The 19,401-nt window shown below is 32.0% G+C and overlaps 1 protein-coding gene across 1 annotated transcript; it reads left to right on the forward strand.

Moving 5' to 3' along the window:
* The first annotated feature begins 10,132 nt into the window (after positions 1-10,132).
* Positions 10,133-19,371, forward strand: LOC128160488 (uncharacterized). Its single transcript, XM_052823823.1, has 8 exons — positions 10,133-10,834; positions 12,463-12,707; positions 13,054-13,284; positions 13,576-13,791; positions 15,590-15,686; positions 15,901-16,079; positions 16,320-16,973; positions 19,025-19,371. Exons 1-8 carry the CDS (start codon positions 10,384-10,386, stop codon positions 19,235-19,237), a joined length of 2,286 nt encoding a protein of 761 aa, XP_052679783.1. The 5' UTR covers positions 10,133-10,383; the 3' UTR covers positions 19,238-19,371.
* The last annotated feature ends 30 nt before the right edge of the window (positions 19,372-19,401 follow it).

Consider the following 19,401-nt stretch of genomic DNA (forward strand, 5'->3'; position numbering starts at 1 on the left):
ATTAATTTTGAAATGTTACCTTTTTTGCATTAGTTGTGAGGTGTAGTAGGAGAGTATTCAAAATTATCCAAATACAGGCTTCGGGAGTAAGCTTTGCTAATTAAAGAGTCCATGTTTTAACGATTAGCACTATGATCTCATACCTTTTATTTTCACTTATTGTAGGGGGAAAAAGCAATTTTAAGGGGTGTATAGCAATATCTTGTAATGCAGTATCCGCTTATAAAATCAAAAAATGCACCAAGAGTTAGAGCGCTCACGATAAATAATTAAATGTTTATCTATAACCTAGCCATCTAACAATGAAATAATTATGATATATGGAATAGAAAACGCAACATAAGTACAGCATTGACCATACATGATGAAATTAAATTGTATTAGAGAAAACCTTGGACTGTTTACGTTACAATTAGGTAAAAGCACTGATTCGAACATATATTTTGGGGGTGTCTTTCTGTGTATTTCTCTGTGGGCTTGAGTGATAATTAAATAATTTATTCAATCGGGTTTAACCTTGCTTTATCAGTTTGGCTTGACAAAGTTTCTTTATTTCTTTGTTCATTCACATAGGCACATGCTAATAAGAATCAAGTCTTCTTACAACAAGTTGATTGAATTTAGTTATATAATTTGGCATTATATACATTTACTATTAAAATATATTAACATTTGATAAAATATGCTGAATTCTTTTTTATTTAATTCATTATACATTATATTGCCATAAATAAGATATCCCGGACTAGCTGATAATTAACATATTTGACAATGTTGTAAAATATATTAACAGAACCCAATCCTGCTTTCACTTCTATCTGTACATTTGACATAAGCAAACTAGAATATGTCCTAATTACTTATAATAAGAGCTGTTTGCAAGGACATAGTAATGGTTTCTGTAAACATGGGCCTATAAGACTAAAACTAATTTGAATAAAAGAATTGGAAAGGCCAGGTTTTAACGAAATAGATATTTTATTCGAAATTTTTCATTACTATGTAATAAAAAAGAAGAAGACATGCAATCATGCATATTAAAAGCAATGTTATTTTTCATGCATAATTCATTTATTACAGATATAAGTTGACGTCCATCCACTGAGTCATAAAACCCCCCAGAATAAATGCAATATAAATCAATATTAACCCCAACTACTTATTTATTTGTCAATGATCATTTTTTATTCATTATTTTGTCCATTTGAAACAGATTCAATCAACCTTTTTAGCAAACATCGAAATGTCGAAACATAAATGCCGAGCAAATATGCCAAAACGGTGCTATTCAAACTTTTATAATTAAAGTTATTCCATTTATTCAAAAAGAGTACAGTCATTCCATGTATATCTTTTGTAATTTTATGCTATGCTATGATATACAATTTTGATGATATGCTACACTCTTTTACAACATACTCCATAACATAGCATAGAATTGAAATCTCATAGCATGACATAGGAATTTTATACAATAGCATAAAATCTCATAGATTCTCTTTCGTCAAATGATACCATAGCATATTAAACAGCATGATTTTAACTGGGTTTTAAATGTATTTTTTTTAAAGAATAAATGTTCACATTGCACATTTGTTGGGAAACTTTGGCTTCATTTTATTCTACTTCAATATGTTTGAAACTCTAATGTGTATGGATGTGTTTTGTTTCAAATCTCATAGCATATCATAGCCTGGTAAACCCACTTCTAGTCTATGAATTTTAATGCTTCAAATCAATAAAGCAATTATATACATTTGGATCTACCTAGTGTTTTTAATTGTATGTTGGTGTTCAATATGACTTTTATAACACAGGGTAAATTTTATTATGCAGAAACCCCGAGCAAAGCTTTAAAAAATTAATTTTCTAACCTTTCAAGTTTGATAAGTGTGCAGTCAGTCTGTTTATCAATGACAAAATATGCTATGTAATAGTTGTAGTTCTGATTAATTAATCAATATACGCATGTAATGAATATCTAAACAAACGGCATTTAAGCCAGTAAATGTGTGGTTTGTGAAGTTTTAAAAGAGGTAGTTATAACAATAAATGAATTAAAAAAAATAAAAAAATAAAAAAAATTTCGGTGCATTATCTTTGTCTTTATGATCAAAATCAATTTATGCGAACATCATCCTCTGGTATTGAACTCCTTTCCAGAAAGTGAGATAATTTAATATTTACATCATAAGAATGATTGCTGCAATAATTGCACCTCGGTTACAAAAACGTGTTCGAAACATGTTCGTGTTATCGTGATTACAAAAGAAAGGTATCCATCCTCCATCTATGTCTCCCAAACATATACAGTCAGTTCAAGCATCTTTTACAACATACACCATAGCATATCATATCTTTGAAATTTCATAGCATAGCACTGAAATCTCATACCATAGATTGAAATCTCATATCATAGCATACAATCTTATAGAATCGCAATCCTCATATCGTACCATAGCATGCCATAGCATATCATTATCGATTATCATTTATTTTAAAACCAACTTATCTTGCGTGGCTATTAGTTTCTAGTCGGTATTCAAATCACGCACTTTTTTTTAATATGAATTTTAATTAAACTTTTCAGACAAGAATTTAGAGAAACTCCATATGAATCATGTTGTGTAATATTTAAAGATAGATTTTAAACTATGTATTAGTAATCGAAGCAATTCTAAAAATTGTATGGATCCAAACACTATTGATATTTAACTCCAGTCTTGTTCAACCAGACGCTCAGCTGTCTCCGTTAATCTCCGACAAGCAAGAGAGCCTCTCTGTTTGTCGGAGATTTACGGAGAGAGCCAAGCGTTTGGTTGAACGAGACTATATTAAACTCTGGCGTAGGAATACATGAGACTACAAAAATATCTCAATTGTTCGTATTATATAAAATCTGACTATTTTCAAAGTGTTTATATAGATAAGTTTCCTTGAAAAACAATGCTTCAGCATACATTACATCGAATTTTTCTATTATATTCAAGAACTAAGACTTGTCAGCGGTGATGATTTGTGCTTAGGTCCAAACACTGTTTCACTTTCGGTTTGCCAGAGTAACTGCATAGGAGAGTTGATTAAAATCAACTCCCAAAAAATGAGAAAGTACATTGAACAAGAATTTTTAAATGTAATTAACTAAGGGTATGTTCTTTGTCCTTGCACTGATATTCTACAAAAGGTCATACATGTATTACCTTTGATATACAAAACTAACGTAACTATGCTAGTATTGTTTTCTCCTTATGTTTGTTCCGAAGCACATTAAATATAACAATTTTAAATATGTAATACAATGATCATTTCCTTTCTGGCATTGCTCAATGCCTTGTACCACATGAAAGATAATTTTAAAGGAGTACATTTGCTGCCTACATATTAACATAATTAAAAGATGAAAGATGAACGGTGAGATTTTACACATTGTCAATAAGTTTATGGGGTTTATGACCTCTTTGAGTGACACAAAGCCAAAGAAATGCTTTTTAATGTATAAATTGTTTAACTACGTTAGCTTATATGACTCTTTCAGTGAGAGTCCCATGGGTTCTATTTTTAACTTATCCAATTTGCCTAAACAAGATTAAATTTATCATGCTACATGTATGTATAAACGCATCTAGTATTTAGTACAACACCCTGATTTTTTTCCAAAGTGCGTCAATATGGGCGATTTTATCGCATTATTTATTCATTTTTTTATTTATGTATTATTATAATTATTTTTTTTTTGATTTGCGATAGACTGAGCAGGTCACAAATATAACTCCTTTTTGGTAAACAATTTCAAATTGATGTAATCATGGTTAACGTCTTTGGTAATCTTAGAAAAATCTTAGTAATTTTATTTTATTCTACATGTGTAAAACCTTCAAGAAATGACGCTGTTAACCTTATTTGAGCTAAAGGTACCATGCTCATTACTGAATTTGACAGTTCTCTTTGACTAAAGCAAGCGGGGTGATTTTGCGAAGCGTATTTTTAAAAAAAAGTACAGTTTGCTAGAAACTCCCGAAAATATGTTTACAACTATGAGTATTCTTTCTTTACGATTTAAAAACCTAACAATTTTTGTTCCAATTTCCATTTTAAATTTGCCACCTGATCACATTATTTAATGTGTCGTGGTTTAATTTGCCCGATGGATTGTTTACATTCATCCTCTTTCAACTGTATATAAAATAAAATGTGGACATTTCATTTAACTGTGATTTTTAAAACAGGTGACCATTTGGGATGGTTCTGAGATAGTATCAATTATAACAAAAACATTTAAAGGTACACTAAAGCATAAAGAAATGCTGTGTAAAGAAATGACTGTTGAGATCGCCGTTATAAGTCAAATTTATGTTTAAATTTATGTTTTGGTCGACTGCCTTTTAAAATATACAGTCCTAAAAATGCTTACTTTGCAGGGTTAGGGTAATTGAAAAAAGTATTTGTAATTGAGTGTAACTAATTACATTTTTCAAAGTAAGTGAAAGTAATTGGTAATTGAGTCTGTCTTCAATTACAAGCAATTGAATGTATTTAAATACATTCAAGAAATATTGTGTATTTTCAATTACTTTTCAATTACATCTCAATTACTTTTTTCCAAGTTTAAAATTAAAAAAAAAGGTATCTTATAATGATAAATAGATTTTATACATGTTTGGCATGGACTTTCGTTTATACAATAATTAAATGTCCCATAATGTTTCATATGTTTATACAGCATAACACACTGCCCAGGGCAATAGGTAAAGATCTAATTTTGTGGAGGTGTGAACTCCTCCAAAACCCAAGAACCCCCATTGATTTTAGACTCAAGGGAATCAAAATATCTCATTCTTGTGAATTGTAGCAATTATTATTTATATACTGATATGCTGTACTGCTAAAAGTTGTACTTTCTGAATAAACATTTATTTAATACGTGATTAAAAATTAATTCACTATATTAGAGAAAATATTATTCAGAACCAAAAATGAACTCTTTTAATGTTAAAGAAAATTGTTCTCGAAATTTTCAAGAAATCTGATCTCAATCGAACTATACAACTTTTAAAAACATAACCGTGCATAAAGCCCTGTATATCTAAATGCTGTTAATATACGTATATGTTCTCAAGATTCAAAAAAATAAAATTAAAGTAATTGAAATGTATTTAATTACATTTATCAAAGTAATTGAGAGTAATTAATTACATTTTAAAAAATCAAAGCAATTGTAATTGCAAGTAATTGATAAAATTGTCAATGTATTTGAAAGTAATTAATTACTTTTCAAAGTAATTGACCCCAATTCTGTTACTTTGTCATTGGAAATCTAACAAAATATATTGTTAAAACCTGTTCTGATTACACACACAATTACTCTGAGTTGTCATAAAAAGATGCTTGAGTTTTTGATAGACAACATCTACGTAGTTTTTGGAAATCAAGTCTTCCAAATATCTGTTGGAATTCCCATGGGAACAAGTTGTGCCTATTGTTAGCGGACCTGTTTTTGTATTCTTATGAAGCAGAATAAGTCAAAATCATGTACGTAAAAAAAACCAATTGCTGTGACCTTCAACACAACATTCGGATATATCGACGACATATTATCAATTAACAACTGTTCTTTCCATACTTACCTCGACTCGATATATTCAAGTGAACTTGAAATAAATGATACCACAGAGTCTGCATCATCTGTTTCATATTTGGATATTTTACTGGAAATGGACATCGATGGTAACCTAAAAATAAAACTTTATGATAAACATGATGACTTGAATTTTTCTATTGTCAACTTTCCTTACTTATATAGCAAAATACTTCCAATACCTGCATATGGTGATTTTGTCTCTCGATAAATTCGATACAAAACGGCATGCTCTTTCTAAGGCGAGGCAAACTACTTACAAACAAGCTCATAAAACAGCAATACCTTGTCAGCAAATACATGCTTCCACTGGACTGCATGCTGACTGACGTTTTTCATACTAATTATTAAATCACCTAATTGTCTACGGACTTTTCCGGGATTTTTTCCAAAACGACAAAGAGCACACGGCGCGGGTGCGACCGGTCAGCAGAGGATCTCACTCCCCAAAGGAACCTGATCATACCTCTATCTTTTAAGAGTTCCGTGTATTTGTATTTCGTTTTATTTATTTTTGAGATGGTTGACAGTTTGTTATTGTCATTTTTCCAAATAGTCTCAAACATTCGAGCAAGTCATGATTTCCACGCAAAACTTACAGCTGCAAGAACTTCTCTTTTATGTTAGCGCCACTTTGATACATGTACATTACATGTTCCAATAGCGTCTTATAAAAACATATTCATTTACAAATGGAAGGCTATATTTGTATCAAAACAAACTTTTTTGATAAGGTTAAGTATCCGTTTAGTATCGTTAAACAAGAAAACCTGGTGCATTTGTATTTTATAATTTGCGCAAAGACAGGTGCTAAAACAAATTCATTTTAACGCGTATACGAACCTTTCTCGAAAGAAAAAACAAAACGTTGTTTATTGTTTGATCAAACAACACCTGGATGTGATTATGTGAATGCTCTAGCACGTAAACACATATGATACTTTGATTTCTACCTCACGTACAGAGGTAAACTGTCAATTTGGTCAATAAACTTTCGTTTGTCCTAATAGTCAGTAGATAGATAAACAACGGCAATAATCGACATTGCTCTGTTTGTTGTCCTCAAACAAATTTGATTTATCGGACTTTGAATTTGATAGTACTTCACTTTGATAGGACAAGAAGATTTCCAAATGCAAGACATAACACGAGGAAAATCGAATAATTCGAGGGAATTGTTGATAATTTTACATAAAAACAAAACACACAGAGGTAATATAATTTACTATTTACTACTTACATCAGCCGATTAAAGATAAAAAATACTCAATCATGTATTTTCAGTGTAGACGTTTGCCACGCTTGATCACATTTTGAAATCAAGCACTTAAAAGATATGACCAGGGCAGATGTCAATTTTCAAATGTTTCAATAATACAGACTTATAAGCAATAAAATTGAACTGGTGTATCTATTATTATTTAACTGAGATAACTGTGCGTTTTTATAAACAACCAGAATCGTTATTCCAAAACTCCAAAATGGCCATTTAAGTAGTAAAAATAACTTAGGCTGTTATTTTCAAACATAATAATTAAAGTACGTGTAATACGTATGGACAACTATTGTCGCACTGTTACAACGCACTTTGAAAAATTACGAAATTTGTGCGTTAATTTTGGGACCAAGTCAACGAACTGAGAATTTATTTTTTCAAAGTGCGTTGATATCGTTGATATTAATGCACTTTGAACAAAAATTGTTCAGGGTTTAGTAAAAATAATTTATACTTTTATATACAATAAATGATTGTTTTAACCTTGTGTAGCTTAATTTAAAAAAAGAATTCTCAGCTAAATTGATAAACAATTTCTAGATGAGAATTTTTTCTCATGAGACACTATCGACATTTTACACACAAAGAACAATTCGGGAGATTTGAATAATCCAAATATGACATAAACTTCATTGCTAAGCAACTGCCGTTTTCTATTTTGAGTATGCAAGAAATTTACTTCTTCATCTGGTATATTGAGCTATGCAAGAAAAACATAATGTGATAAAAGGATACGTTAGTTATGTTTATCAAAAACAATATGATATTTTAGAAGATTAGTGCGGGAAAAAACTACATCCTAATGCTCATTTTTAAGTTTGTAATAATTTAATGTTTGTTGACTTAATTATTTTTTATTTTGAAGTGATTTATTTGATTAGAAAATAAAAACAAAATGTTGAAACTCTTATAGATTCTTTTACATACCAATGGAGATAATATTGTTTGGCCAGCTCGTTTTTTTCAATATCACTTCATGTACTTAATTTAAAACAGTCTGAACAGAGCATATTTCTTTTTCCGCTCTTAAGCATTTAAGTTGCTGAATATCATATGTTTTGGAAGAAAAAAATGAGTAAATGATGCACTGGTGATTGACCGGTATCTTGGTTAACCTCCACCCCATCCCATCCCCGTTCTCAAATACAGTAAAGTATAGATTCACCAGTGTTAAAAAATCATCATACTATCAACAAATTAGAAATTAAATTTAAGACTTTGTGATTCATACATATTTTTCCAAAGTGCGTAAAGAGTGTCGATACTAAAAAATGTTGATGTACCATCTTAACGCACTTTGAAAAAAAATTCTAAGAGGGTTAACTTCGTCCAAAATTTAATACACAATGCATTTTGTTTTCAAAGTTAGTTAATTTGATCCCAAATTTAACGCACTGTGAAAAAATATTTCAAAGTGCGTAATTTTTTCAAAGTGCGTTGCCACAGCGCACTATAAATTAAAGTGCAGCGGTCCAGTTGCACCACAAGCGCTAACATCTGTAGAGCGCCATATTTACTGACTTTACAGTGTCTCCTTGCTGTTTTTGTGTTCGATGGAGAAATTACTAGCCTTGTTTATAAATTTGTACACATTTTGTAATAAACGAATAACCTTTCCTCATAAAAAAATTGTCATATGCGTAGTTTAAAACCACGGAATTGGATTTTATAAATATAAATCTGTTTTGATTGAATATTTGTATGCTTAAACGTATTTTCATCCGTGACACACTTGTGTGAGATACGTACTATTTTAACGAAAGCACAGAAGGCTCATTCGAGATTCGATCTTCGAAATACGAAATAAGAAATACGAAATTCAAGATTCGATATTCAAAATTCGATATCCAAATTAAGAATCAAATTAAGAATATGAAAACCGGTATCCTAGCGATATTAAAATTGGTTTTTTTTTTAATAAAAATCATTCAAACATGCTTTTTGTACAAATAAATGCTACGTTTTCTCAAACTAAATAATTATTCGTATTCATTTTTACACAGGATATATAATTAAACAATACATAGCTAGTTATTATGTAACGTGTTTTGCGGATCTTAGTGATTTTGTTCACCATGTGTGCATTCTAATCTCAAACGTTTGAATCCTGGGATATTGACCATCAATACTTTAAACTCGGGATTTATTCACCCCTGTTGTATAAAAATGCCGTTATGGCAGAGAGCTTCATAAGCGGATCATTATTTTTCGCAGGCCTATTTTCTATAACTTTATTAATATGAAAATTTAATAAGCTTCAATTTTTCCCGGGGGGGGGGGGGGGGGGGGTGTCCAGACCCCCTGACATTCGCTCCTCTTGATCCGTGCATAAAAAATTTATTATCTAAAATATATTTCAATCTGATTATAAACTATCACCCCGGTTTCAACAATAAATACAAGCATGACTTGTAAGCAACACTTAATTCTCAGAACCGAATTGAAAAAGAGTGTGTAAAGAGAGAGAGAGAGAGAGAGAGAGAGAGAGAGAGAGAGAGAGAGAGAGAGAGAGAGAGAGAGAGGGAGAGGGAGAGAGAGAGAGAGAGAGAGAACTTGATAGTAGGGGTCTACCCTACCTTTGCCACCTCCTATCCCTTTTCCTTTGAAAGGTCTAATTATCGTCTATATAATATACTTGTATATCTATCAAACTTGAATTTAACACGAGTACCCCCACTCTCTCTCTCTCTCTCTCTCTCTCTCTCTCTCTCTCTCTCTCTCTCTCTCTCTCTCTCTCTCTCTCTCTCTCTCTCTTAGGACGACCATTGCAATGTGGTACACTACAATAAACTATTCCCATTTGGATAGTTAACTGTTGAACCGGTTTTTACGTAATAAGGGCGAATATACTACGGGTAAAAATGTATCAGGGGAGAATACACACAGGGCAAAATAAAAGCACCTAGATTCGCGAAGCACATAATGTTATCAATAATATGATTGTTCATACTGTGTGTGAGGGTAATTATAAAAAAGATTAAGTTAACCATAATATAAGAATAATTTAGTTATTTATTTGTAAAGGTAAGAGAATGTAACGAATGATCTTTATTTAGAACAATTTGATGTTGCGAGGATATAGGTTTCAGATCCATGATTTGATTGATTAGATATTGAATGTCGAATTTCGAATCTTGAATTTCGTAATTTAAATCTCGAATTAACCTCCTGGGCTTTGGTATGTTTTTTTTAAATTTTAGTAAATATAACAATTTTGGAATTATCACTGTGCATACCATCCATTGCGATAGATGGCATAGCTGTACCAGACAGTGCAACATTTAAGGGAGACAGTATATCCACGACCACTGTCCAAAGCTCAACATCTACACCATCAACTATAGAAGCTACGTCTACCCGTGCCACATCAGTAGCTGGAGTGGTATCGACACATACTACGGATTCTGTGGTTCTACTTTCAACATTTTCTGAACCAGTGACATCTATCTATACGAAACAAGAGGAAAACAGTATGTCTACTGCTATTTTCTTACCTTTAACTTCTGCTGAACTTAATATATCTCAAAGTGCAATCTTGAAGGAAAACAGTATAACTTCAGCAACTGTCTCAAGTTTGACATCGATTGCATTAGTTTCATCATTGACAATAATGTCGCTGGAGAACAGTATATTAACTGCCACCATATCCTACAATTCTGTTTTAAAAGAGGACAGTGTGTCGTTGGGAAATGACCATATTTCATCAACCCCTGAGTTAACGATCCTCAACAGCCTGGCATCGAATGAAGACACTATATCCTCTGTTACTTTTCCAATTTCAAACACGGAAGCAATAGTTCCATCAAATTATATGATGTCTGAGGAAAGCAATATTTTACCGACAATCACTCCAACTTTAGCATCGAATGTATCAACACTTTTTTCTTCCACAGAAATCCTTTACATTGATTCATCAACAGCCGGTAAGTAAATAAAGCCTTTATAAGCCAAATTTTGTGAATGCAAGTTTCTTTTAGCGCCTCTAAGTCGATGTTTTATTTAACTGTATCAAACCTATGGACTTAATTTGTTACAAAAGTGTATTATTATTTAAAGTATGAAAATTGTTAACGTATTACTCTGTTTGTAAAAGATAATACATTTTCGGCAACTAAATATTGCAAACTTGAAATATATCTTCTTTACCCTTACTACAAACAAATCGTCTTTGCATAAAACGGAACTCTCTGCAAATTCTTGAAAGTAGTTTAAATTTCTGAAATTCCTTTTTTATACCTATTTATGTTCGGGTATTTTGTCGAAGAGATTTTGGAGTCTGGTTGTTGATAAATGAGTTACTAGATATTATTTTTCTGACTGTTTTTTTTTTTAATATTTGCAGGATGAAGTTCTGCCTTTTGGTCATTTCAAATGTGTCTGAATGATTATTTAAATAATACAGAATGACATAGTTATGCTATTCAGTCACCTTTCCAGACCTTCCAGTTAACATGGAGTTAACTGAATTGAAGAGCTCCTTCTATGATTTATTTTTGGCATGCTTTTGATTGTCCTCAGATATTTGAAAGTCTATCTAGAAAGAAAGATGGCTTTTATTATTTAGCTGAAAATAGATGAAGTACCGTATATCAGGTTTTTTTCCGCGTCATGTTTTTTCCGTGATTCAGAACCTAGAACGGTATATAAAATTAATGCGAATCAAATTTTCACTATTTCAAAGTCATAGTGAAAATAAAATTCAAGATTGGTTAACCCTGTGAAGTAAGAGGGTAAAATTTTTTAAATTGCCGCTCTTTATAATAAAAAAAAATTTCGGACAAACCATTTACACGATTTCCTTAATGTTAAATAATTACCGATAATTATTTTCAGAGACGCAAACAGTCATAGATAAATAGATCATGTACCGTTACATATACCAGTAACTCAAGTATAATTAGACATCGGTTTACGCAAGAAAAGCGACCGTTTAAATTAGTTTATCAATGGATTATTAAATAAACTATGAGGCTTACATGTACACACCTATTATCTTGCGCTTGCTTCCGATCCCGCAATTTCTACTCTAAACTTACTGAACACAGTTCATTGTACTTTTACATACCTGTTCACTTCATAAGGAAAGAGAGAAGTATATTATAAGAACAACATTTTGTATCAAATTTACGCCGATATATTTTCCGCGATTCGAAAATCGTCGCGAACAAAGCGGAAATTGGATACCCGCGGAAAAAACCTGATATACGGTATTATGAAAACACCCTGGGATACAAATATTCCTAAATTACAATAAGATACATAGATTGATTATGTTGTGAACTATAAACAATTTTCAATATCAAAATTGGTTTTTTTTTATGTTAGTAGAAAATGAATCTTTGAGTTCCACACCTTGCCTAATGATAAGTTATAGCCAGAACTAAAAAACGGAATGAGAGCTAGTGTAATTTTTATATTTAACGCAGACTAGACAAAGTGCCTAGGAATATAAGTGGGTGTGTAAAAGTCATGAAATATAGCCTGGTTCTTAAATAACTTTGGTGAATTGTGGAGCATTCACAGTACCACAAATGTTTTTGAATGTTTGTAGAGAATGTAACATTTGAGCTTTACACCTTTCCTGATGATAAGCTATATCCAGAGCTGTATGTCGGAATGAGAGCTCATGTTGCAGTTGTGGCGATTTATCCAGAGGGAGTTTACCAAAACATTACTATCAAATTAAAGGACACAAATCCAGGACAATTCTTTGATGTAACACATGTGTCGTGCAAACACGGATCTTCAGTTAACAGTTCAAAAGAATACAAAATTAAGGAAAAAAAAGGTCTTGGGGTTAGTATAATCATTTTATCAATATTGGTATTTAAAACTTTATATCACATCTTCAATCATACAATCTTTAAAAAATTTCGTTGTATATTGTGCATCAGAGTTTTATGTATGTAAAACAATAAACCATGAGGAATAGTTAACTATTGAAGGTATGAAGAGTATAAAAGAAAATGAAATTATTATATCTGGATGATTAATTAGCTTTTTGTATAGGTGAATATATAAAAAGTATGAAAATGCGACATCCTGTTCTAGATCAGATCAACAATGTTGGTCGGAAGGTAAAACTTGGACAATTGTTTATGTTGGCAGTGTTACAACTAAACGTTTATGTCTTTTTATATAGTATGGGTTTACACGCTTTCCAATGCTAGGCAACGTACACGAATTCATCAACGTATCGAAATCCAACGATGTGGAAAATCGACAGGATTTATGCAACTTCACAATATTTCTACACAATGCAAATGATTTGAAGGACGTCGAAAACATAAGTTTAACAGCGTCTTTGGAAATACTGGAAGATAACTTTACAATTTCAAAACAAGTTACTTTTTCCGTCATACCAACTGTTTTGGTAATGCTCCCATTGCTTGATTTTTATACAACTCGTTTCCAAATGATCGTCTTTGTTCAATATTTGACTGGTAATAATAGTATTATTTCTTTTCCTTCAAAAAAGGTGTCCGGTTTGAATTTTTGCTTATAGTTGAAAATTATTAACTAAGGATTCTTTTGAAAATTCAAATTCTAAATTGTTTTAATTGAGTTATTTTTGGACTATTATATCATAATTACATGTACAGTGTAGAGTTGAAAAAGTTTTCGATTTATATTTTCGTTGAAACACTATTTTTATTACTTTCAGAAATTAAATAAAACGGCTTCTTGTGAACTGTTCCCTTCTGTGCCGGATATAATCCAAGCTGAGAGATATAAACGGAGTACATTCAAATTCAGATGTTGGATTCCTCTCTATAGTCCCCATATTGAAGTCATCATTTCGGATGAATCTGAAACGCCATATTTGTCTGTTGTCTCTTTGTATAACAAATTGTTAAAATTTGGATCTAACTTTTTACCAGTAGGTATTCATTAATATTAACTTTAACACCTTAAACAATTTGATGACAATTATGCATGTAACATACAACATTCAAATCATTAAATACATTTTAAAAATCAAAGTACTGAAGTACTGAAAGCCGGGCTCTTTTGGTGTGTCTTTATGCGTATTGTGTAGTAAAGACTGAAAATCTCTCTCTCTCTCTCTCTCTCTCTCTCTCTCTCTCTCTCTCTCTCTCTCTCTCTCTCTCTCTCATGCTTTTAATGTCGGCAAAGCTTCAGAGAGCGACCAAATTTTGTAAGCGGCTATAAACAAAAAATATGTCTGTCTAGTAGAAGTTAAACAGTTTAACAGTTGCTGCCTTGAATTTTGCAACAAGCATTATATATTCAATCCCCGTTTCTTCATCACGCAGCAAAGTAGTTCATGGAAATTCATGCGCATTGTATGTGTCCAAAATGCATAGTAATGTTTTAAAAACACGTTATGAATAAGAAAACTAAAAAAGATAGACAATTCATTCGAAATTCAAAAAAAAGAGAAACAAAATGCCAACACTTTGGACAAAACGTGGCTCTTTGTGTAACTATTTGGTATAGCGGAAGCTTTACCTTGACGCTTTTTGTTTTTTTTGTTTATTTGTGCTATTTATAGTAACATTGGCGATTTGCCTGCCTGTAGCCAGGACTCTGCTTTCAGCAGAGTCTGGCTAACCATAATAAAAGGTGGTTTGATAGTGAGATCTTTCACTTCACGTAACACACTATTTTGATTGCGTTAAGTATTGAGATACATTGACATAAAATCTGTACACAGTATATCCATAGAATATTAATGTCTATCGTTTATTAAAATAATACAAGTTGCTGTCCTTTAAAAAAGGACTACAATACGTGGACCATTTGCATGTGTTTCCAACGAAAACATGAAAGCCTTAAGATTATCAGATATTCCACCGACTCTAGCCCTCTGCTTTTAACCACTAAATTTGTACGTTGTATTATGTATACATGTATGTATAGTATCAGGCATGTATAGTATCAGGCATTCGGTGAATTCTACTATTTGCGCACACATTACGATTCGCACTACTTTGTTAACTATGCAGTGACAGCTTTGTGTAAATTAAAAATTGCATATTTTGCTTTTTTCTTGAGATTTAAACTTTTATACAGTGACATAATTATTCAATCATACTTAAATGCTTAAAAAAATTTAATCGGGAAATTCTCTAGCCTCGCCTACTATATAAAAGTAATGTTAACTTACATGTGTGTTCGGAAAACAACAAAACATTGCAAATTATGCTAATTGATGCATGTTGTAGTTTCGGCATAACATTAACTTATCTCATAATATTGATAGTTCATATCACATGCCAATCATTTCTTTAAAAGGAATGCTTTTTTCTGTACTGTTTACCGACAACTTTACAATTACAGCGCCTTTGAACGTATGTGTGCATATGGCACGGAATCCCGATTCAGATAAACGTGTGCTAGCCTGGTTCCCTGAGCTACCCACTACGCACAGGAACCAGGCTAGCTCATGCGCAGGCTGAATTTTCCCCATAGCATCCGGTTTAACCTCGCTTATATATTTTCTGCGTGGACCTCAGGGTCCACGCAATTAGCGATTCAAAATTCTAGAATTATCCATGCTTTATTTTAAAATCAGTTTGAATAAATTTTTAAATGCATATAATTGTTCTTCACTTAAATTTCTCGGTAATAATTTATTGTACGTTTAATCAGTTCACTTACTAATAATATCGATTTTCCTTTCTTTTTCCTAATCGTCCTTTTCTTGTGGGAAGGGAGCACAGTCGGCGTACGCCATCGATGCATGCAGTCACATGGCCATAAGTCCTGAAGCCTTGACACACACCTTATCAAAACAGTGGGTAAACCGAGGTAATGGAGACACATTGTCCAACATTTTTTTTTATAGAAAATTTAACTCGTTCAGTGCTACTTTTGAATAACTGCAATATAATCTCGTGTACGATTGAGAAAAAATATAAAGTTCGTTGTATATCAATCAAGAGGTTGGCGAACTTCCATTTAATTTGCTAGGCTGCTTCTGTAATTGGTGGTTTTAAATGATAATTTGTTTATGGGATTTTAGAATATTATTACACAAATGAAACAACAGACGATGATATTTTGGAGTTTTTGGCATCAGCAACTCTTTCGGAATCTGCCCTTCTTGATGTCAACTATACCTTTAGGATAAGTGTTCTAATCGATAAAATCAATCTGTGGAATACTACTGTCATCTTGACTCCAAAGGAATCATTTACAAACGTAAGATCTTAAGTTCATGACAAAAAATCGATTGCGTATTATTTTTAATAAATTTTATTATACACAGAGCTTAAATGAAGTATCCAACATTTACTGATGAATTATAAAACAGAACATCGCGACGTCATTGAAAAAGTTGATAAACCCATATTTCACCATATTTTGCATCTTTGGTCCAGTCAAGCAATACCTTGTTTTTAATTTTTGTAAGTCTTGTATTATAAATGCATTTTTTTCTAGGAAACGTTTAGATATACCGTCGACTTATACAGAGAAGATCTGGATGAAATATACCCCTATAGTGAAATATCTATATTTCTAAAGGTCATAGTTCTAAATCTCCCTTCAGGCGTCTTTTATATGAATATTTCTACTAGGGCGCAAGTGGAAAACAACGACCCCGCTCTTGTAATACAGTCAATAACGAAGCATGACGATAGTAACGGTATACGTTGCAACATAATTTATGCAGATTACCAAACTGGTTTCTCCGGCATTCAGAATATAGCAATTGTGAGAATGACCTTTCTAAACTCTTGGCCAGAAACATCTGGTTATGTTATTTATCGTATAAAACTTAGTATGCATTCTGCAAACATAGGAGATAATCATTTGGTGATTGTTGAAACCAACAATCAAGTCGTCCAACACATGATCCAACTAAATATACCATTGATATTTCAAGACACAAACGGAACAATCTTATCTGAACTTTATAATGTGTTCGACAAAAACTACTCATCATGTATTCGCCTGCCAGTATTAGAGAACACACCGCCCTTGCTATTGATGAAGGTTAATACTGCATGGTTGCAAATAAGTCCTGCGACCTACAATATTACAATTATTGGAGAATACATAGCATGCCAAAAGCATGGACAGAAAATTTTACAGGTCAGTAAAATTTACAGCTCAGCCAAGTCTCTTTGTTTTTTTTTTTATATTAAAATTAAAAAAAAATGTTGCACAACTTGTTTCAGCATCTTCTTTCTACTCTTTACCATTACAACAAATTATTAAAAATGTTTATCAGACATCATTTCAATGTAAACATTGTAGCTTTAAAATTATTAAACAGTGGGAAATAAGGAAGTATGGTAAACTTTATTTCTTCTTGGTCAAGATTGTACGTTCTAAGAAATGTCATTACTCGCCCTATTTGCTTTCCCTTATCGTACACAATGAAGTGCAAGGTATAATGGGACACCTCCGTATTATGACGTACTTCTGATAAAAATAAGCAATAAAATCAAGCATCATTTCATAAGCCTTTTCCCCCGGAATTGCCATCTAACAGCGTATCGCAATGTTTTAGAGCATTGACTACAATTTTGTGTAGTATCAAGTTTGAACTCCTCTTGATTTAAAAGAGTAAATGTCTTTTAATTCAAATGTACTTTAATATACATTAATGCAATCAGGTATCTCATGCCACCTTAATATCCGTTAAAAATCAATAAATACATTTAAAACCTTTTTGTTTTGTAAAGTTGCCTTAAATTATTTTATTTCAATTTATATTATCTACGTGAATAATCTCAAATCATAAGACATCAATTTAGAATTTTAAATATTTAACAAACTGTTTGTGTATAATTGTATAAATTCGATACGGTAATCCAGTGTTTTCCATTTTATATAGGAATATACAGAGTAAATCTTTAAAAATCTTCTTCTCATTAACCATAAAACCAGGAAAACTTAAACTTGTGTAGAAGCATCCTCGGATAGTGTAGATTCAAAGTTGTGAAAATCATGACCCCCGGGGGTAGGTGGGGCCACAATGGGGGTTGAAGTTTAACATATAGATATATAGAGGGAATCTTTAAAAATCTTCTTCTCAGATACTAATCAGCTAGGAAAACTGAAACTTGTGTGGAAGCATCTTCAGGTAGTGTAGATACAAAGTTGTGAAAATCATGACCCCCGAGGGTAGGGTGGGGCCACAATCGGGGGTCGAAATTTTACATAGGAATATATAAAGTAAATCTTTAAAAATCTTCCTCTCATGAACCATAAGACCAGGAAAGCTGAAACTTGTGTGGAAGCATGCTCAGATAGTGTAGATACAAAGTCTTGAAAATCATAACCCCCGGGGGTACAATGTAGGATGGGGCCACAATAGGGGGTTGAAGTTTAACATAGGAATATAGAGAGGAAATCTTTAAAAATCTTCTCAGAAACTAATCAGCCAGGAAAGCAGAAACTTGTGTGAAAGCATCATTAGGTAGTGCAGATTGAAAGTTGTGAAAATCATGACCCCCAGGGGGTAGGGTGGGGCCACATTGGGGGATTGAAGTTTAACATAGGAATATATAGAGGAAATCTTTAAAAATCTTCTTCTCAGAAACTAATCAGCCAGATGATTTTGTATAATTGTTAAGACTTTGGCCCCAGGACAATTGTTTGGCCTCACAAGAAGGTTCAGAGTTTGATGTAGGTTTATATCCAATATATAAACTATTGTTAAGGATCTTTTTGAGAATTGCAATACTTAACATATGATATAACTATAAAATCATCCTGTTAGAAAAGGGACTAATGATTATAAACATAAGAATATCCAGGTGAAAATGGATTTTATTTATACAGGATCTACATGTATTATTGTACATTGTCCAGATAGTTTGTATTATGACTCCATTAAGCTGATTTAAGTGTACCTATTGTTCCTCAGATGAGCGATGTGACCCATGGGCCTCTTGTTATTTTAGATAGTGAACTCTAATGTTTAAAACTTGTATATTTGTAACAGAAAATTATGTACATTTTTTTTTCGGGTAGTAAATTCTTATTTTCAAAACTTGTATAATTTTAACAAAGAATTTGTAAATTTTCATTTAGTTGTTAATCAATTAAATGTGATGAAACAAATATACATGACACACCTTACATAAATTCGTTCCGCCTAATTAACAGCCATGCACTATCTCTTTTGTTCGAAGGTATCCACAGCAAGTTCATCGGGTGGATTTAGCGGTCATGTGACATTTTGTGAGCTGCTATCTGAAAATAAAATTCCTGAGAAAAAGGAATGCACGTATCTATGCCACTGCCAAGGAGAGGTGCAATGCCGAGAAACAGTGATATTCATGGCTAACCAAGAAAAATTAACAACTTGGAGTCTCTGTGAATTAATCGCAAAAAATGTACTATAGAAGTTATTTATGTTTGTAGAGGATTAATTTCTGGACTGTTCAGAAATCGTGGGATTTGTCTGTCATCAACTTATTATATAAATGATCAGAATATTATTTTTTATTGAATGTATGACATATAATGATTGAAGGAATTAACGTTATGTTTGAATAATCTAGACAGT

The sequence above is a fragment of the Crassostrea angulata genome, chromosome 8 (genome assembly GCF_025612915.1).
Source record: "Crassostrea angulata isolate pt1a10 chromosome 8, ASM2561291v2, whole genome shotgun sequence".
Lineage (NCBI taxonomy): Eukaryota > Metazoa > Mollusca > Bivalvia > Ostreida > Ostreidae > Magallana > Magallana angulata.

Coding starts and splice junctions, on each gene's coding strand:
- LOC128160488 (XM_052823823.1), top strand. CDS start 10,384: ATGTCTACTGCTATTTTCTTACCTTTAACTTCTGCTGAACTTAATATA. Junction 10,835..12,462: donor CATTGATTCATCAACAGCCG/GTAAGTAAATAA, acceptor GAATGTTTGTAG/AGAATGTAACATTTGAGCTT. Junction 12,708..13,053: donor AGGAAAAAAAAGGTCTTGGG/GTTAGTATAATC, acceptor CTTTTTATATAG/TATGGGTTTACACGCTTTCC.